This window comes from Saccopteryx bilineata, chromosome 2 (assembly GCF_036850765.1).
Source record: "Saccopteryx bilineata isolate mSacBil1 chromosome 2, mSacBil1_pri_phased_curated, whole genome shotgun sequence".
Classification (NCBI taxonomy): Eukaryota; Metazoa; Chordata; class Mammalia; order Chiroptera; family Emballonuridae; genus Saccopteryx; species Saccopteryx bilineata.
In genome coordinates this window covers 369,505,564-369,520,935 of record NC_089491.1, presented here as the reverse complement: position 1 = coordinate 369,520,935, position 15,372 = coordinate 369,505,564, and the positions used below count along the sequence as shown (strand labels likewise).

General features: G+C 56.1%; 2 protein-coding genes across 2 annotated transcripts; one reads left to right on the top strand and one right to left on the bottom strand.

Annotated features, from left to right (window-relative positions):
* Positions 1 to 211: 211 nt before the first annotated feature.
* On the bottom strand, positions 212 to 5,249 carry C2H17orf50 (chromosome 2 C17orf50 homolog). The gene is made up of 4 exons (XM_066254567.1): positions 5,160 to 5,249; positions 4,225 to 4,276; positions 1,383 to 1,770; positions 212 to 1,284 (listed from the first exon to the last, which is right to left on the bottom strand). Exons 1-4 carry the CDS (start codon positions 5,247 to 5,249, stop codon positions 1,068 to 1,070), a joined length of 747 nt encoding a protein of 248 aa, XP_066110664.1. The 3' UTR covers positions 212 to 1,067.
* Positions 5,250 to 6,793: 1,544 nt separating this feature from the next.
* Positions 6,794 to 14,759, top strand: GAS2L2 (growth arrest specific 2 like 2). The gene is made up of 6 exons (XM_066263372.1): positions 6,794 to 7,337; positions 8,790 to 9,031; positions 9,987 to 10,094; positions 11,160 to 11,256; positions 12,232 to 12,481; positions 13,008 to 14,759. Exons 1-6 carry the CDS (start codon positions 6,953 to 6,955, stop codon positions 14,530 to 14,532), a joined length of 2,607 nt encoding a protein of 868 aa, XP_066119469.1. The 5' UTR covers positions 6,794 to 6,952; the 3' UTR covers positions 14,533 to 14,759.
* Positions 14,760 to 15,372: the final 613 nt, after the last annotated feature.

Below are 15,372 nucleotides of genomic sequence, written 5' to 3'. Positions count from 1 at the left end.
TCTCTCTCTCCTCTCTAAAATGAATAAAAATTAAAAAAAATTTTTAAAAACCAAAAAAACTGAATGTCCCCTTCCCCTCACCCCTCAGGCCAGATGGAGTACCATAGTGGCAGGGAGAGGACCAGGGCCTCTCCGGTGGTCTGCACTGCTGCAGGCGCGGGGGGCTCTGCAGGCTAGGGGAGGCCTCGTGCACACAGTGGCCCATTCTCCAGGCCACACACACAGCATTCCGGGAGATCCTGCTGGCTGGCCAAGAATAGCTGGGATTCCTGGAGAAGGAACCAGCTCACCCAACCGCCCTGTCTTCTATCTCGGTCAGTCTCAGCGTTTTAGCATCTGGTTCTCAGATCCTCCCCCCTCCACACCTGCTGCTGCCTCATTTGTGCGCACATTGACCTCAGCCAGGCGGGGGCTTCTAGGGCACGGGGCCATGGTTTGGCGAGGTTCAGCTCTCAGCTCCCCATTGGCATTCCTGGCCCTGTGCCTTCTTTTTCTTTTTTCTTTTTTCTCTGCGCAGTGGGGATAATGGCCTTTGACTGCCCTTGGATGCCAGTGCTTCGCTCCTCCCTGCCCTGGGTTTGGCGAAGGGCGGAGGCTCCATCTGCCCTTTTCCCTTTGGCTGGAACTTGTGCAGCGGGGAAGCTGGGCCCATTCCAGCAAGCCCACTGGAGCCGCCTGGGCCCCACCTCAAGGCACTGGCACTCTGCTCACAGCTTTATTGACTGGTTCGAGGAAAAGGAGCGGGTTTCTCAGAGAGATGAGAGATCCCGGAAGTTTTTTTTCTCTAGGCGATGCTTCTGCCTAGCGGGCCAGAAGGACCTGAAATATCCAAGAGATGTCTGTGGGACTGTGCCAGGGGACACGAGTCGGGTGGGCAGTAGGCACTGTGGGAGGAATGGAGCCCCAGGTGACGCTGGGCTCTGCAGTGGGTGGGCTATAGATGACAGAAGGGACCGCCCTATGGACGGCGGGCTCTGAGAACCGGCAGCTCTGGGGTGCTGTGAGCACTGGGCGTCAGGGGCCAGGAGAAAGTTGCGGGAAGTTAGGGTCGGCGAGAATGGAGGGCACTAAGGCTTTGAGTGGGGGCGCTCCGGGGCCCCGGCGGCCCGCGCCTCACCCAGATCCGGGTGCTCCAGAATACAGTGCGCTACGAAGGCCGGGTTGCAGTGCAGGTTCCCGCATTTCTTGCAGAAAAGGATCTCGCAGCAGGCACACCCCCCGCCGCGCGGCGGTCGCCGCCTCGCCTGCAGCACGCACCGAGGCTCCTCCGGGAGGCTTCGCTTCCTGCGGACCCGGAGCCTGCGGCTCTGCCCCGCGCCGTCCCGCCCGCCCCGGGTCCCGGCGCCCGTCCGTCCCGCCCCGGTCGAGGGACGCGCCCTTACCTGTCGGCCGGCGCCGCCAGGCCGCCGAGCAGCAGCAAGGGGATGAGCCAGCCCCAGAAGCCGCTGTCCGCGCGCCGCAGCAGCGCCACCTCCTGGGTGCTGGGATCCTGGCGCAGCGGGCAGTAGGACACGGAGTCCCGCTCCCGGCCCTCGCCGCCCTCGGCCTCCCGGCCCTCCGCCTCGCGCTCGGCCGCGCTCTCCGGGGACGGCCTCCCCTCGTCTTCCTCCTCCGATCTCTCCTCCGCTTCCTCCTCCTTCCTGACCTCGGGCTCCTCCGGCTCCTTCTTCCACAAGGGGGCCTTCACGCCTGCGGGCGGGTGGGGAGAAGGTAGGGCAGGTCCACGGTCCCCGGTACCCTGACTGTTGCCCAGAACTCGATTCCTCTCACCTCCCCCCAAATGTCAGACGCCTGAAGGGCGGTAAGAGCCAGCAGGACTCCAAGAGAGTTATAGTGCCAGGATTTCCCGGGCCAAGGGGGCCTGCCTGGCTGCCCACACCCCCACCCGGAGTCCCCAGGTTCCTGCACTTCCTAGGATTGAGAAAAATCAGTTCAGTGGTAGTCAACCTGGTCCCTACCGCCCAGTAGTGGGCGTTCCAGCTTTCATGGTGGGCAGTAGCGGAGCAACCAAAGTATAAATAAAAAGATAGATTTAACTATAGTAAGTTGTTTTATAAAGATTTATTCTGCCAAACTTAGCGAAAATCCGACATAAAGTACTTGGTAAGTAATTATATATTATTATGTGCTTTAACTTGCTGTAACTCTGCTTTATAAACTTTATAAAGTAGCCTGACCAGGCGGTGGCACAGTGGATAGAGCGTCGGACTGGGATGCGGAGACCCGGTTAGAGACCCCAAGGTCGCCAGCTTGAGCACAGGCTCATCTGGTTTGAGCGAGGCTCACCAGCTTCGACCCAAGGTCGTTGGCTCCAGCAAGGGGTTACTCGGTCTGCAGAAGGCCCACGGTCAAGGCACATATGAGAAAGCAATCAATGAACAACTAAGGTGTCGCAATGAAAAACTAATAATTGATGCTTCTCATCTCTCTCCGTTCCAGTCTGTCTGTCCCTATCTATCCCTCTCTCTGACTCTCTCTGTCTCTATATAAACAACAACAAAAATTTTATAAAGTAAAGTTACTTCCCTACTTTATAAATCACCATTACTGTGGCACCAGTGGGCGGTTAGAAAATTTTACTACTAACAGAGATACAAAAGTGGGCGGTAGGTATAAAAAGGTCGACTACCCCTGATTATAGCTTGTGTCCTCCTCTGTGGAATGGGGAAAGGAGTGCCTATCTCAGGGGTTGTTGTGAGGCAGGTGTGAGATCGCTCTGGATAAGGCACCCAGCCCTGGCCTGGCCAGCGGGAAGCAATCAACAGGAGGCAGTTGAGAGTTTTGAAGCTGGAACAAGGCTGGCTCATCACCTCCCTCCTAATGGGCTCTAGGGTGGGCACTGAACTGTGTAGGCTGTCAATAAACATGAAGTGCACTGGTTGGAATTCTAATACATGGTTGTTTATAGTTTCTTTTCTAGATGGGACTTCCTTCTTAAAAGTGGGCCTCACCTTCAGGAAGCCCAGCATTGCCTGTGAGTGGGCAGGTGGGCACAAAGCACCTTGGTGTGATTAGAAAAATTCGTCTCCCATAGGCAGAACAATCAGGAAAAGAAAAGTGTCCCCTGCGGGCAGACCAATGAGGAGAGAATGTCTCTTCTTCCTTCCAGGCCTGACCTCAAGTGCCAGCCAGGTTTCAGCCACCACTGACCCCTCTCGTTGATGTCTTTGTTCAGTGCACAGACTCCACGACTCCAACAAGGAGCCCCTGCAGGCAGGAAGTTCTCAGGCTGACGTGGAAAGTCACCTGCCTGACTGGGAGGTATCCACCCTCACCAGCAAACGTTGGCCCGGCACCATCGTGTGCCTTGTCACCGTCTAGATCTGGGGAGCTAGGCTTGGAATGAAAAGGGAGAGGAGGCACAACTCCTGCGGTTTGCCCAGGAAAGGTCAAGAGAAATTGCCAACCTAAAGAGGTTGGAGATAAAGGGGAATAATGATAAAATTGGTGTGGTAGCCCATGTGTATTAAGCACCAACCACATGCAATTATCATCCCAAACTCTTCTGGTACATTGCGTCCCTTCATCCTCACAACCCTCTCAGGCAGGTGACAGGGTAAGTCACAGAGGGGCCTCTGAATTTCATCCAAAATTTTGAGAAAACTTCCAAGAAAATATACCGAGGAGGTTTCTGGTTGTGCAAGGCCAGACCTAAGGCACAGCCCGAAAGGGATGCTGGGAACTTTTCAGGAAAGGGGGCATTGGAAAGGAAGGGTGGGACTTTGGATAGCGGGCTATGGAGTTTGGACTTTGGTAGCACATGAAGGTCACAGACGGATTTAACAAAGGTTCAAGAGCTAAACTCCTGTGTTTGGACTCCATCACTGTGTCTATTTCACCCCCTTCCTACAGCATTCACTAAACACCAAAGGTCACGGCTCTTCAGCAGTGGGGAGCAGCTGAATGTTCCGATGCAGGGACATGCTCAGAGCTGTGTTCTAGAATGTTCCCTCTGACAGAGGGAGAGGGAGAGCCATTTAGGAGTCATTATAGTGGTCCAGGCCAGAGAATACAAAAGTCCGAATAGTAGGAGGTAAGGAAGGGGGTGCAGATATTAAGAATATTCAGGGGGAAGAAAGGAGAGGGTTTGTACATGGATAGGTATAATTGAAAAAAGGCTGGATTTCCGCTCTGAGATTATTACCATGGTGAGAAACTGGTGGGCCCACCCTGCAGTCAAGAGACCCTGTTCTCTGGTCCCACCCTGGGTCCAGCCTCACTCACCATGCTTATCCATCTTTCCCAAGCTGTGCTGCCCTCCTCTCCTGATCAGAGCCTGCGATAAAAGGGAGTAGCCAGAACCCACAGAACTTGGTGTGGTCGCTAGAGCCTCTGTTGGATCACAAGGGGTGGGGCTAGAACCTCACCGGCCCACAGGGTTCCACTCAGGAATGCTGCCTTTTCTAGAGCCTCCAAAAGCACTCAAAACCCAGATGTCCCTCATCTTCCCTTGTGAAAAGGCATTAAGAGAGAGTAGACAGTGGTTTGGGCCCCCAATAGACAGGGTTCAAATCCCAGCTCTAGCACATACATAAAAAAGGTATCTGACCTTCAGCATGTTATCTCTCTGACCCTCAGTCTCTTCATCTGTAAGTCAGATATTGTGGTATAATACCACTCTACCTGACCCAAAGAAGGCACTTAAAGCATTGTTTCTTTGTATCCTTATTTTCTCTCCTCCACTTTCTGTTCTCTCCCCAGCCTTCCTCAGCTCTGCTCCCCACTTCACCCACTTCCAGCCATTGCCTCAGCTCAGGGGAAACCCAGCTGCTATGTCATGAGGATACTCAATCAACCCAATGAAGAGGATCATATAAGTGAGGAACTAAGGCCTCATGCTTGTTCCGATTTTCTTGTTTCCTCATCCAAAAAAAAAAACATGGGCACAACAATCATGTCTTGATGCCTTTAGAAGGTCATTGAAAGAAACTTCCCTTCTAAAAGGTAAAGAAAAGGCCCTGGCTGGATGGCTCAGTTGGTTGGAGCCTTGTCCTGATATGCAGAAGTTGAGGGTTCGAACCCAGGTCAGGGCACATAGAGGAACAGGTTGATGTTTCTCTGTCTCTCTCTCTGAAATCAATAAATACACTTCCTTTAAAAGGTAAAGAAAAGCCCTTGAATGATCTGAGACCCCTTTTCCTCTCTGCCTCATTTCCCACCTTTTTTGCTATTCCTGGGACATGTGAGGCAGGCTTCTGCCCGGAGCTTTCGCACTGGCTGTTCCCTCTGCCCGAGTACCCTTCCCCCATGTACCTCTAGGTCCTGCTCCCTTACTTCTCTCAGGTCTCTGTTCAATCTCATCACATCAGTGAGGCCTTTCCTGACACCTTATATAAAATCCAAAACACACACCCAATCTTCTCTAATCCATTAGTTCTCTCCCTGGTATTTATCGCCATCTGACTTACTAGAGATTTACTTGTTTGTTATCTGTCACCCAGTACCCGCTAACATGTAAGCAGCCTCCATGAGGTCAGGGTGCTCATTTACTGCTATATATTTAGGCCTATAATAGCACCTGGCACACAGTAGGTACTCAAGAAATATTTGTTGAATGAATACATTGCTGTGGCCCCGGGGTAAGGATCATTTTTTTTTTTTCTGAAGTTGGAAACTGGGAGGCAATCAGACAGACTCCCGCATGCGCCCCACTGGCATCCACCCGGCACACCCACCAGGGGGCGATGCTCCGCCCATCTGGGCCATTGCTCTGTCGCAGCCAGAGTCATTCTAGCGCCTGAGGCAGAGGCCATAGAGCCATCCTCAGCACCCGGGCCAACTTTGCTCTAAAGGAGCCTTGGCTGCGGGAGGGGAAGAGAGAGACAGAGAGGAAGGATAGGGGAGGGGTGGAGAAGCAGATGGGTGCTTCTCCCGTGTGCCCTGGCCGGGAATCGAACCCAGGACTCCTGCACACCAGGCCGACGCTCTACCACTGAGCCAACCGGCCAGGGCCAAGGGACCATGTTTAATGGCCCACTCTAGAAGAATCGTGTGGTCAGAGTCAGGGACATGCAGGTTCTCCAGAGAGAGTGGAGATCGTGGTGCATAGACGGGGATGCTGGGAGGACCGCTGAGAGCTGGACCCACCCACTCCTGAGTGTGTGTGTGTCCTTACAGTCTGACACTTTCCATATACATCATACTTTTATTCCTCACGTTCACAACACCCCAAAGAAGTAGATATTATTATTCCCATTTTACAGTTGAGAAAACTAAAGCACAGAAGCAATTAGTAAAAGGTCTGGGGCTAATCTCATGTCTTTAGACTCTATCCCTGTGTCTATTTCATCCCCATCTGACAGTGTTCACTAAACACCAAGGGCCACAGCGCCCCTTGGCCCGCTCTCCCTTCCCCCACCCCCCATCCCCCATCCTCCAGAGGCCCCCACTGTGTTCAGCCCCACCTCTCCCCACTGCTCCAGATCCAGGGCGGGCTCTGCAGGGCAGCCCTCGCCTGCCAGGAAGGGTTAGAAGGAGTGTTTGTAGCAGCCACTGTCTCCAAGGAGAGGAGCAGAAAGGAGAGGAAAGCAGAGTGGAGAGGCCCACAGCTCCACCAGGCTCCGGGCCCTCCGGCTGGCAGTGGGGGGTGGGGGCAGCCAGTGCCACCTGTCCAGCCCGGAGGGAGAGAGGACTGCCCTCACCTCCATCTCTCCTGGAAGGTGGAGAAGTCTGAGCAGACATCAGCCAGAGCGTGAGGTCACTGCAGGGCCGCCAAGCAGGGACGTTCTGACAGGGACTGAGGAATGTGGGGCGGAGGGAGGGACCTGGCCAGCCCGGCGGAGGCGGCTGAAGCCAGGGGCAAGGAGCAGAGCCTGAAATCCGAGGTTCTCTGAAGGAAGAAGGGGAACCCGGAGGCAGGGAGAAGCAGACAAGACACAGCAGGAGGCAGGGGGGAGGACGAAGCAGCAGGAGAGAAGAGGCGGCCACCTCCTTCCCTGCTGGGGGCCAAGCCATGCCTCAGCCTAGGGGACGTGGGAGGAGGCCTGGGGCCCTGGGGCCTCCCGTGCGCAGCATCCGGCCCTTCAAGTCCAGTGAGCAGTACCTGGAAGCGATGAAAGAGGACTTGGCCGAGTGGCTTCGGGATCTCTACGGGCTGGACATCGATGCAGCCAACTTCCTGCAGGTGCTGGAGACGGGCCTGGTGCTGTGCTGGCATGCCAACGCCCTCACCAAGGCTGCCCTGGCCTTCCTGGCTGAGGCTCCTGCCCGAGCCCAAAGGGTACGCATGCCTCGGGCCAGGGTCTCCTGCAATGGGGCTGCCCAGCCAGGCACCTTCCAGGCCCGGGACAACGTCTCCAACTTCATCCAGTGGTGTCGCAAGGAGATGGGCATCCAAGGTACCCATCCTGGACCCCCTCCCCAGACCCTTACCTTGTGGGTTTCCACCTCCTTGCTGAGGCCCAGGCGGCACTGAACGTCAAAAGCCAGGGTCCTCCTTCCAGATTTGCTTTGGGCCAGCTCATCCCTTTTCATTCTTCAGTTTCCTTATCTCATACTAAATCCTCAATACATAAATGTGTTGATTGAATGACTCATTCGGCAAACACATGCTGAGGACCTATCTCCTTGGTCTGAAGCACCATGCTGGGCACAGAGGACTGAGAGCACTCCAGTGTCCAAGGAGTTCATGGTCTAGGAAGGGAGACAGGTGAGAGTGAGCAGACAGGTCAATTACAGCCCAAGATGATAAAAGCTCCAGGAAGAGGCTTGTGTGCTGGGGAGCCAGGGGCGGAAACAGCTACCTGATGAGCTAGAACGTGGGGGCAGGCAAAGGCCCCATGGAGGAAGATTTGAGCTGGGTCTTGAGACACAGAGAGAAGTTTGGGGGAAAGGGAATTCTCAGCAAGGGGACAGCAGGGGCAAAGCTGTTTGGTGACTGGGAGGAGCCGCGGTGGGTGAGGGAACAGGGCTAAGGTGACGTTATGAGGACACAGGGAGGAAGCATTGGACATTCGAGAGGGGCCAGTCATGCGGGGGCTTGTGAGACTCCAGGAGTGACATGTCAGGATCTCTGATGTCCTTGGCCCTGGACCCCGCAGCGGGATGGAGCTGGATGGCATGCCATCCTGCAGCCAAAGGCAGCGGGTGAGTGGCAGAGAGAAGGGTTAGGTCATGCTACTGGCTGGTGGCAAGGCAGTGAGGGGCAGGATTGGAGGGGTCAAAGCTGGTGTTTTATCAAGCACTTACTCTGCGCTGGACTTAGTCTGCAAACACTATCCTCACAACAGTCTGATGAAACAGACTATATCCCTATTTTACAAAAGAGAAGATCGAGGCTCAGGGACGAACCCAAGGTCACACAGCTGGTGGGTGGGAGTGTCAGGGATGCCGGCAGTCTGGCTCCAGAGCCTGTACTCGTGGGCTGGAGGGTGAGTAGGGGAGCCCGGTGGGGATACTGGAGGTGAGAGGCCCGAGCAGAACAAACTGCTTCTTGCTCCTGGGCCCCTTCTGGCAGCTTAGTAGGGAGAGGGGCAATGTGGAGTTAACCCTTCTCTCACCCTGTCTCACAGCTGGGCCCCAGGTTCCTGGCTTGGCTGTCACCTCCCCCACCCCCCACATCTCCTGTTAGATGCGCCACCTGTCTACGCTCAGCGCTCAGCGCCGCAGCAATTTCGCCCAGACCCCTCGTAGGGGCTGGCTTGACTTGGGGTCCTCAGCCCCAGACTTCCTCCCGTGCCTGCCACCCCAGTCCAGGGATGAACCCTAGGGCATTCCCACCCACTGGGCTCCGGAAAGGTCAGCAGGGGGCTCAGGCTGCCTGCCCCTTCCTCTCCCCCTTCTCCTGCCAGAGGTGCTGATGTTCGAGACAGAGGACTTGGTGCTGCGCAAGAACGTGAAGAACGTGGTGCTGTGTTTGCTGGAGGTGGGCCGCCGGGCCTGGCGCTTCGGGGTTGCGGCGCCCACCCTGGTGCAGCTGGAGGAGGAGATCGACGAGGAGCTGCGGCGGGACCTGGCCTTGCCCCCGCCCGACCCCCCGCCGCCCGCGCCCCCCACGCGCCGGCCCTGCCACTTCCGCAACCTGGACCAGATGGTCAGGGGCTCCGCACTCCCCTCAGGGCCCCGCCTTCCTTTGCCCCGCCTTCCTCTCCCCCGCCCCGCCCTCCCATTCCTGTCCTCTCTGGGCCACCGCTTCTTGAACTGCGGCCCTCACGCGAACACTAATCCACTGTGAGGCTTAAGCCTCAACCCTAATTACATATAGGTAGCTAAACCTCAAGCCTAATTACATATAGTTAGCTAAACCTCAAGCCTAATTACATATAGGTAGCTAAGCTGCCTATTACGTTTTTATTATAAATCCAGTATGCTACCTCTTTTCCATTTATCCCCACCCCATGGGATAGTTTTTAAGAACACAGACCCTGGCACCATTTCTGACACCTCGGGTCAAATCTGAGTTCCACTGCTTCGCAGCGGCGTGACTTTGGGCAAATGATTTCTCCTCTGTGCCTCCGTTCCCTTGCTGTAGGGTGGGGATAGAAACAGTACCTAGCTTCTGTGACTAACGTTAGTAGCTAGTATTAGATATGAAAGTGCATGTGAAGGGCTCAGGACTGTCTGGCGGAGGGGCATGTCACAGGAGTTAGCTCTTACTGTGATTAGCCCCATTCTACCACCGAGGACTCAGGGAAGTCTCTTGATTTTCAAGGCCTATGACACAGAGGAGGCAGGACCCTGACGCTGTCAGAGCCTGTCAGATTCCAAGGCCCACCCTCTTCACCATTACACCCCACGCCCCACCCCTACCCCCACAGCTGACCACGGGGGAGCTGGACCATTGTTGACCACTCAAGGTCTTGCTTGCTCTTACTGGGCCATTAAAAGTCTTCCCTGCTCACTTCTTAGCCCCCAGCCCTGACCTCAGCAGAAGCCCTGGACTGGCTCTGGGGGCAGGCCAGCCTCCCGTTGGGCTTGAGCTGGCATGGGTGGTGGGAGCTTGGGCACATGTACAGAGGGAGGGCTGAGCCCATGCCCACTGCCCGCAGGTTCAGAGCCTCGTGAGCCACTGCACATGCCCAGTTCAGTTCTCTATGGTCAAGGTGTCTGAGGGGAAGTACCGCGTGGGGGACTCCAACACCCTCATCTTTATCCGGGTAAGTATTCAACGGTGGTTGAAGGGCCCCCAGGGTCAGCAGATTAGGGTTTCCTTCTGTGGGACCCTGCCCAGGCTTGAAGACAAGGACAGGAAGACCATTCACCCCAACTTGTCACGCTGTGGGGCTCGCTTTCTCACCCTGGAAGAATTCCAGATGAGTCCTCACAAAGTCAGAAAGCCTATCCCTTGCTCCCATTAGAGCAGCCAGAACCACCCCCCACCATTTGCTTCCAACTTAGTCTAATTCTGAGGGGTCCCTAGGCAGAAGTGGGGTAAGAAGGGTACTCCTAATTTCTCTTACCTCCACTCCACCGCAGGCTTGGTCAGAGCAAGGAGCTTGAGAACCCCAAGTGTGTGTTCAATGCACGGCCAGCCACACGGACCTCATAAAGCACCCCTGATGCCTGGCTTGGTACATTCCGCAGAGTGAGCAGTAGTACAGCTGAACTGTGCCTCCCACTATCTCCCCCACACTCCATCCTGGCTGCTCCTCTGCATAAACAGTCTGTACCGGGGGCTGTGGCCAGCAGCACAGGGGCGTGGCCAAACCCTTTAGGGCACAGGCCACACCTGGGGGCAGAGCCAGCTCCCAGAACCCTCCCCGGAACCCTGAGCCAATGGCCCCGTGAAGTAGGCTGGGGCAATGTACTGTGGCCTCAGCCGAGGAAATGGAAGCCTGGAGAGACCGTGTGATCCAGAGGGGAGTGGGGATGAGATACCCCCCGGATTCTTTGACACACACACACTACAGAGCAAAGCCAGCACCCCATTTCTATACAAGCACGTGCAGGGGAAATACTTTACAGTGAAGGGAGAGAAGAGAGGGCTCTGGGGCCAGACTACACAATGCTTCTGAGATCCTTTGTCTCGTTGTGGGGCAACTTCCTGTTTGTCAGCCTGCCACCACCCTTACACGTGTTATCTGATGCCCATCATGGAGGAGACTCAAACACTCCCAACTACACATGCATGCGAAGCAGTATTTGCATGTGCATGTGTACATGGGTGGGGGGTGTGCTGGAAGCCTGCACTTTGCCCTCAACCTCACCCTTGCTCTCTGCAGGTCCTCCGGAACCATGTGATGGTACGTGTCGGGGGTGGCTGGGACACACTTGGCCATTATCTGGACAAACATGACCCCTGCCGGTGTACATCCCTCTGTGAGTCCCTTGAGAGTCCCTTCCTTGTGCTCTGGGTTGGGTTGGGAGGCTCAAAGCTGAAGGTTGGTCAAATCTCCAGGGGCAGGCCCTGGCCGGGTGGCTCAGCGGTAGAGCGTCGGCCTAGCGTGCGGAGGTCCCGGGTTCGATTCCCGGCCAGGGCACACAGGAGAAGCGCCCATTTGCTTCTCCACCCCTCCGCCGCGCTTTCCTCTCTGTCTCTCTCTTCCCCTCCCGCAGCCAAGGTTCCATTGGAGCAAAGATGGCCCGGGCGCTGGGGATGGCTCTGTGGCCTCTGCCTCAGGCGCTAGAGTGGCTCTGGTCGCAACATGGCGACGCCCAGGATGGGCAGAGCATCGCCCCCTGGTGGGCAGAGCGTCGCCCCTGGTGGGCGTGCCGGGTGGATCCCGGTCGGGCGCATGCGGGAGTCTGTCTGACTGTCTCTCCCTGTTTCCAGCTTCAGAAAAATGAAAAAAAAAAAATCTCCAGGGGCAAGAGGTGGGCAGGGGTATGGGGAAAATAAGATGCTATAGAAAGGTTCAGGTGTGATGCTCCCTTAGCCCTGGAAGGAAAGATGGCAGGCATGGTGCAATACCAACTATAACCACAAGATGACGCCAAACACCCAGACAATCAGCAGTTAGTCAGGCTGCGTCTTGGCAGGGTTGAGGTCTGGCTCTGATGTCCACAGGGGTGGCACCAAGTATGACCTAGAGGTGCCTTTAGTCCTCCAATAATCTCCATCAGCTCCTCAATCCCCCAAATAAGCATGAAATTTAAGTAAAATATGTGGACTTGCAATAGCAGATTCCATTTCTTAAACCTCTCTAAGGAAATTCTGGCACTGGTGCGGTCCCTGTCACTGGAGGTCATACTTTCTCTAATGTGGGACGTGGAGTGTGGAACAGCTGTGGGAGAGGAACCAGCAGCAGGAACTTAACCCTTTCTTCCTGTCCTCTCCGGGGGCGGTGTGGGCAGCACACAAGCCAGGCAGCTTCCAGAAGCCCCCAGTCGCACCGGTACAGCATGAAGTGAGGGTGCGGGACGAGCCCTCGCAGCCACAGCTCACGATGACCATCAGCCGCTCCCAGAGCCCGCTGCCCCCGGTGGACTGGAAGACATACACCTCTTCAGGCCGAAAGCTGAGGCCCCCCGCCTCCTCCCCCAGACCCCACAGTAAATGGGGCGCAGGAGCAGGGATCCTCAGAGAGACAGCACCGTTCCTGAGGTACAGGGGAGGAACCGGGCAGGGCCTCTTTCTCCTTTGGGGTCCAGATTCTCAGAGCCCGAGGTAAAGAGAACAGGTCTCTTGGCAGTGCCCCTACCCCAACAAGACCTCAGGTGTTCAGAACCAAAAAAGTACCCAGCACCTTTGGGATCATCTCGTTACTTCATTTGCTTTCCCATTTCACAGATGAGGAAGCTGAGGCCCTACAGGGAACAGGCTTGCCCAAGGTCTTTCTGTCATTTCATGGTAGAGCAGACATTAAGACTCCCCTGCCACCCAAGACTGGAGACCTCTAGTCGGATTTGAAGTAACCCAGGGTCCAGTCCAGGCTTCCTTCTAGCTGCTACTCAGGGAAGGACGGCAAGTAGAGTTAAACAGTATCTGCCGTAAGGAAGACTCTTAGGCAAGCACAGAGGGTGAGGGAGTACATTTCCTTCAACGGGAAGTCCTGCCCCTTTGGAGTTCCGGTTGGGGAAAGGCCGTCCCTCCCAGATGACTCTGCCAGCCTGATGATTCCCCTTTTCAGGTGCCAGGAGAAGCCACTCACCCCGTGTCAGAGGCCACTGCCAGCTGGGGACAGCTTCCCCAGCCTCCAATCCTCACCCACCTCTAGGGGCCAAGACCCACAGTGCACCTCCTCAGGGAAGAGGGAGGATAGATACCCCCCTGACCTCCCCAGGGGGAGGACTCCTACATCTTGGGTTCATGAGGGGACAGACAAAACCCATGCCAGGGCCCCTACACCCCAGAGAGGCCAAACACCTGAGGTCACTGCTAAAGGGACACCAGCAAGAGGACCATCTCCCGTGCCTCGTTACTCCAGTTCAGCCAAGCCCGTGGGCCCCAGGAAGCCACCCCGGGGTGAAGTCGAGGATGCTGCCTCCCAGCTCAAGGAGCCATCTGTCCATTGTCCATCTCCTGTGAAAGGACCCACCAAGATCCCTGCCCAACCTCGCACTCCAGGAAGAAGTTTTTCAGGTAGTGCAAGTGGAGGTCCCACAACAGAATTGGAGAGAGGCTCCATTCCACCAAGGGCCGTCCCTGGAATCCTGGCTGGGTCCAGCCATGGGGACTGCTCTGTGGGAAGAAGGCAAGGGGACCAGAAGCCGGATATCTGGGTGACAGCAGAAACTAGAGAGCCTTGGGGCCTGGGCCCACAGGACTGGGAGAGGAGGTACACTCCCCTGACCCTGAATGGGACCCTGGAGCAAGCCACCTACCAGAGCCCTGAGGAGGAGCTTTTGGCCGACATGAAGCTGCTAGAGGTGGGAACTTCCTGTCCCCGGGGCCCAGGGCTCATCCCTCGCAGTGGAGTCTATGTCCCCAGACTAGGTGGGCGGTGGCCTGAGCCTGGGGGTCCTTATGACAAAGTCATCCAGGAACTGGCTCAAGGCCCCCCACCCCTCAATAAAGTAGACCTGGGTGCCTGGAAGGCTGCCTCGACAGGCTCCTCTAAGCTGGCTGTTAACACAGGCCTAGGGAGCCCAAGAGGGAAACTAGGAGTCAGAGAGATTGGGCCAAGGACAAAGGCCACCCCTAGTCCCCAGGGCACCAAGATGAGGAAGGTCCCAGCTCAAGGAGAGCAGGACTGCTCAGCCCCTACTGTGTCTGCCAGCCTCGAGGCCCCCCCACCTTCGCCCTTGGACCCAAATTCTGACAAAGCCAAGGCATGCCCAGGCAAAGGCAAGAGAACACTCCGGAAGCCCCGGAGAATACCATCGATCTACAAGCTGAAGCTGAGGCCCAGAATCCGGCCCCGGAGAGACCACAGGCCTGAGAAGCGGCCTTCAAGAATTCCCAAGCCTCTAGCCTACCTCCATCTGGGTCCAGCCAAGGCGCCCCCTAGGGGCAGGCTGGAGAGAGCATCAGGCCTGGGTAGCCAGGGAGAGGAGGTAGTCCTGGTGGATGGAGCCTGGGTAGGGGAGAGAGAGGAAGGAAAGAAGAACGAGCAGGCCGCTTCTCTGGAAAGCAGACCTCAACCTTCAGAGGGCCTGGAGCGTGGGCAGCTTGATCCAGTTCCACTCCCACCTGAGGAGGAGTCCTGGGTCTAAGGAGGGGCTTCTCATCCTGGAGCCTGTGAAAAGAATACCCACGTATCCACTGGACTCCCAGCTACAGGAACAGAAGGAAGGCCCCTCACCTGAATATAGGGCCTTGGCCAGGAGGGGTCAGAAGACAAATATAGACTCAATCAGCCCAGATGAGCAAAGAGGCAACCCACCCCTCCCGTCCCCACTCGTTAGGATGGGGCAGTGGAGCCGCCCTATTTCCTATCACCTTCCTCCAGAACGGCTCCCCCAAATCCTGTAATCTGGCCATGCCCACCATTTCCACCACTTTTACAAGTTATTAAACACATGTGGGCCTGTCCTTGACTGTCCAACTCTTGAGTCCCTCTCTCTAGGACTGTAGTGATGCAGGAAAGTGTAGCCTAAAGCATTTTCCCACCGGAGAGGAAGGGGACGAGGGGAGGGAGCTGGAGTGACAGTGGGTCTTTCTTGAGGCTCAGCCGACCTAGCCACAGGCAGCCGTTTCCCGGAAGTGGCGGGTGCGTCAGCACCATGGACAGGGGCACCCCCCCACCCCCCCGCCCCTAAATAGACTTAAAAGATTTACTCTGGGGCTTGGGAACTGAGATCGTGCTAGTCAAAAGGGGTGGTTGAGAGTGCTAACATATCTATGCCGGGAAAGTTTTGACAGAGGGGCCGCAGAGGCTTAGCAGCAAGTAAGAAAGACACAAAAGCAGAAGCTGGAATTGAGTCCAGTTATAACAAGTTTTCCTGAGTGGCAGAGGGGGATATTATGCTTCCCTCCTGGATGGTCGTTCTACCCCACCATGAGTCTGACCAGCGGAAGGGCTCGGGGTAAGCAGAGAGATCAGTCTACACCTT

Bases quoted from the DNA above. Each gene is read 5' to 3' on its own strand.
- C2H17orf50 (XM_066254567.1), bottom strand. From the start codon at position 5,249: ATGGGGGAAGGGTACTCGGGCAGAGGGAACAGCCAGTGCGAAAGCTCC. The intron at 1,771-4,224 runs GTGAGTGAGGCT...ATTTGGGGGGAG, and splicing joins GGGAAAGATGGATAAGCATG to GTGAGAGGAATCGAGTTCTG. The intron at 1,285-1,382 runs GTAAGGGCGCGT...CCGGGTCCGCAG, and splicing joins CTGGCGGCGCCGGCCGACAG to GAAGCGAAGCCTCCCGGAGG.
- GAS2L2 (XM_066263372.1), top strand. From the start codon at position 6,953: ATGCCTCAGCCTAGGGGACGTGGGAGGAGGCCTGGGGCCCTGGGGCCT. The intron at 7,338-8,789 runs GTACCCATCCTG...TTCTCCTGCCAG, and splicing joins CAAGGAGATGGGCATCCAAG to AGGTGCTGATGTTCGAGACA. The intron at 11,257-12,231 runs GTGAGTCCCTTG...CGGTGTGGGCAG, and splicing joins CTGCCGGTGTACATCCCTCT to CACACAAGCCAGGCAGCTTC.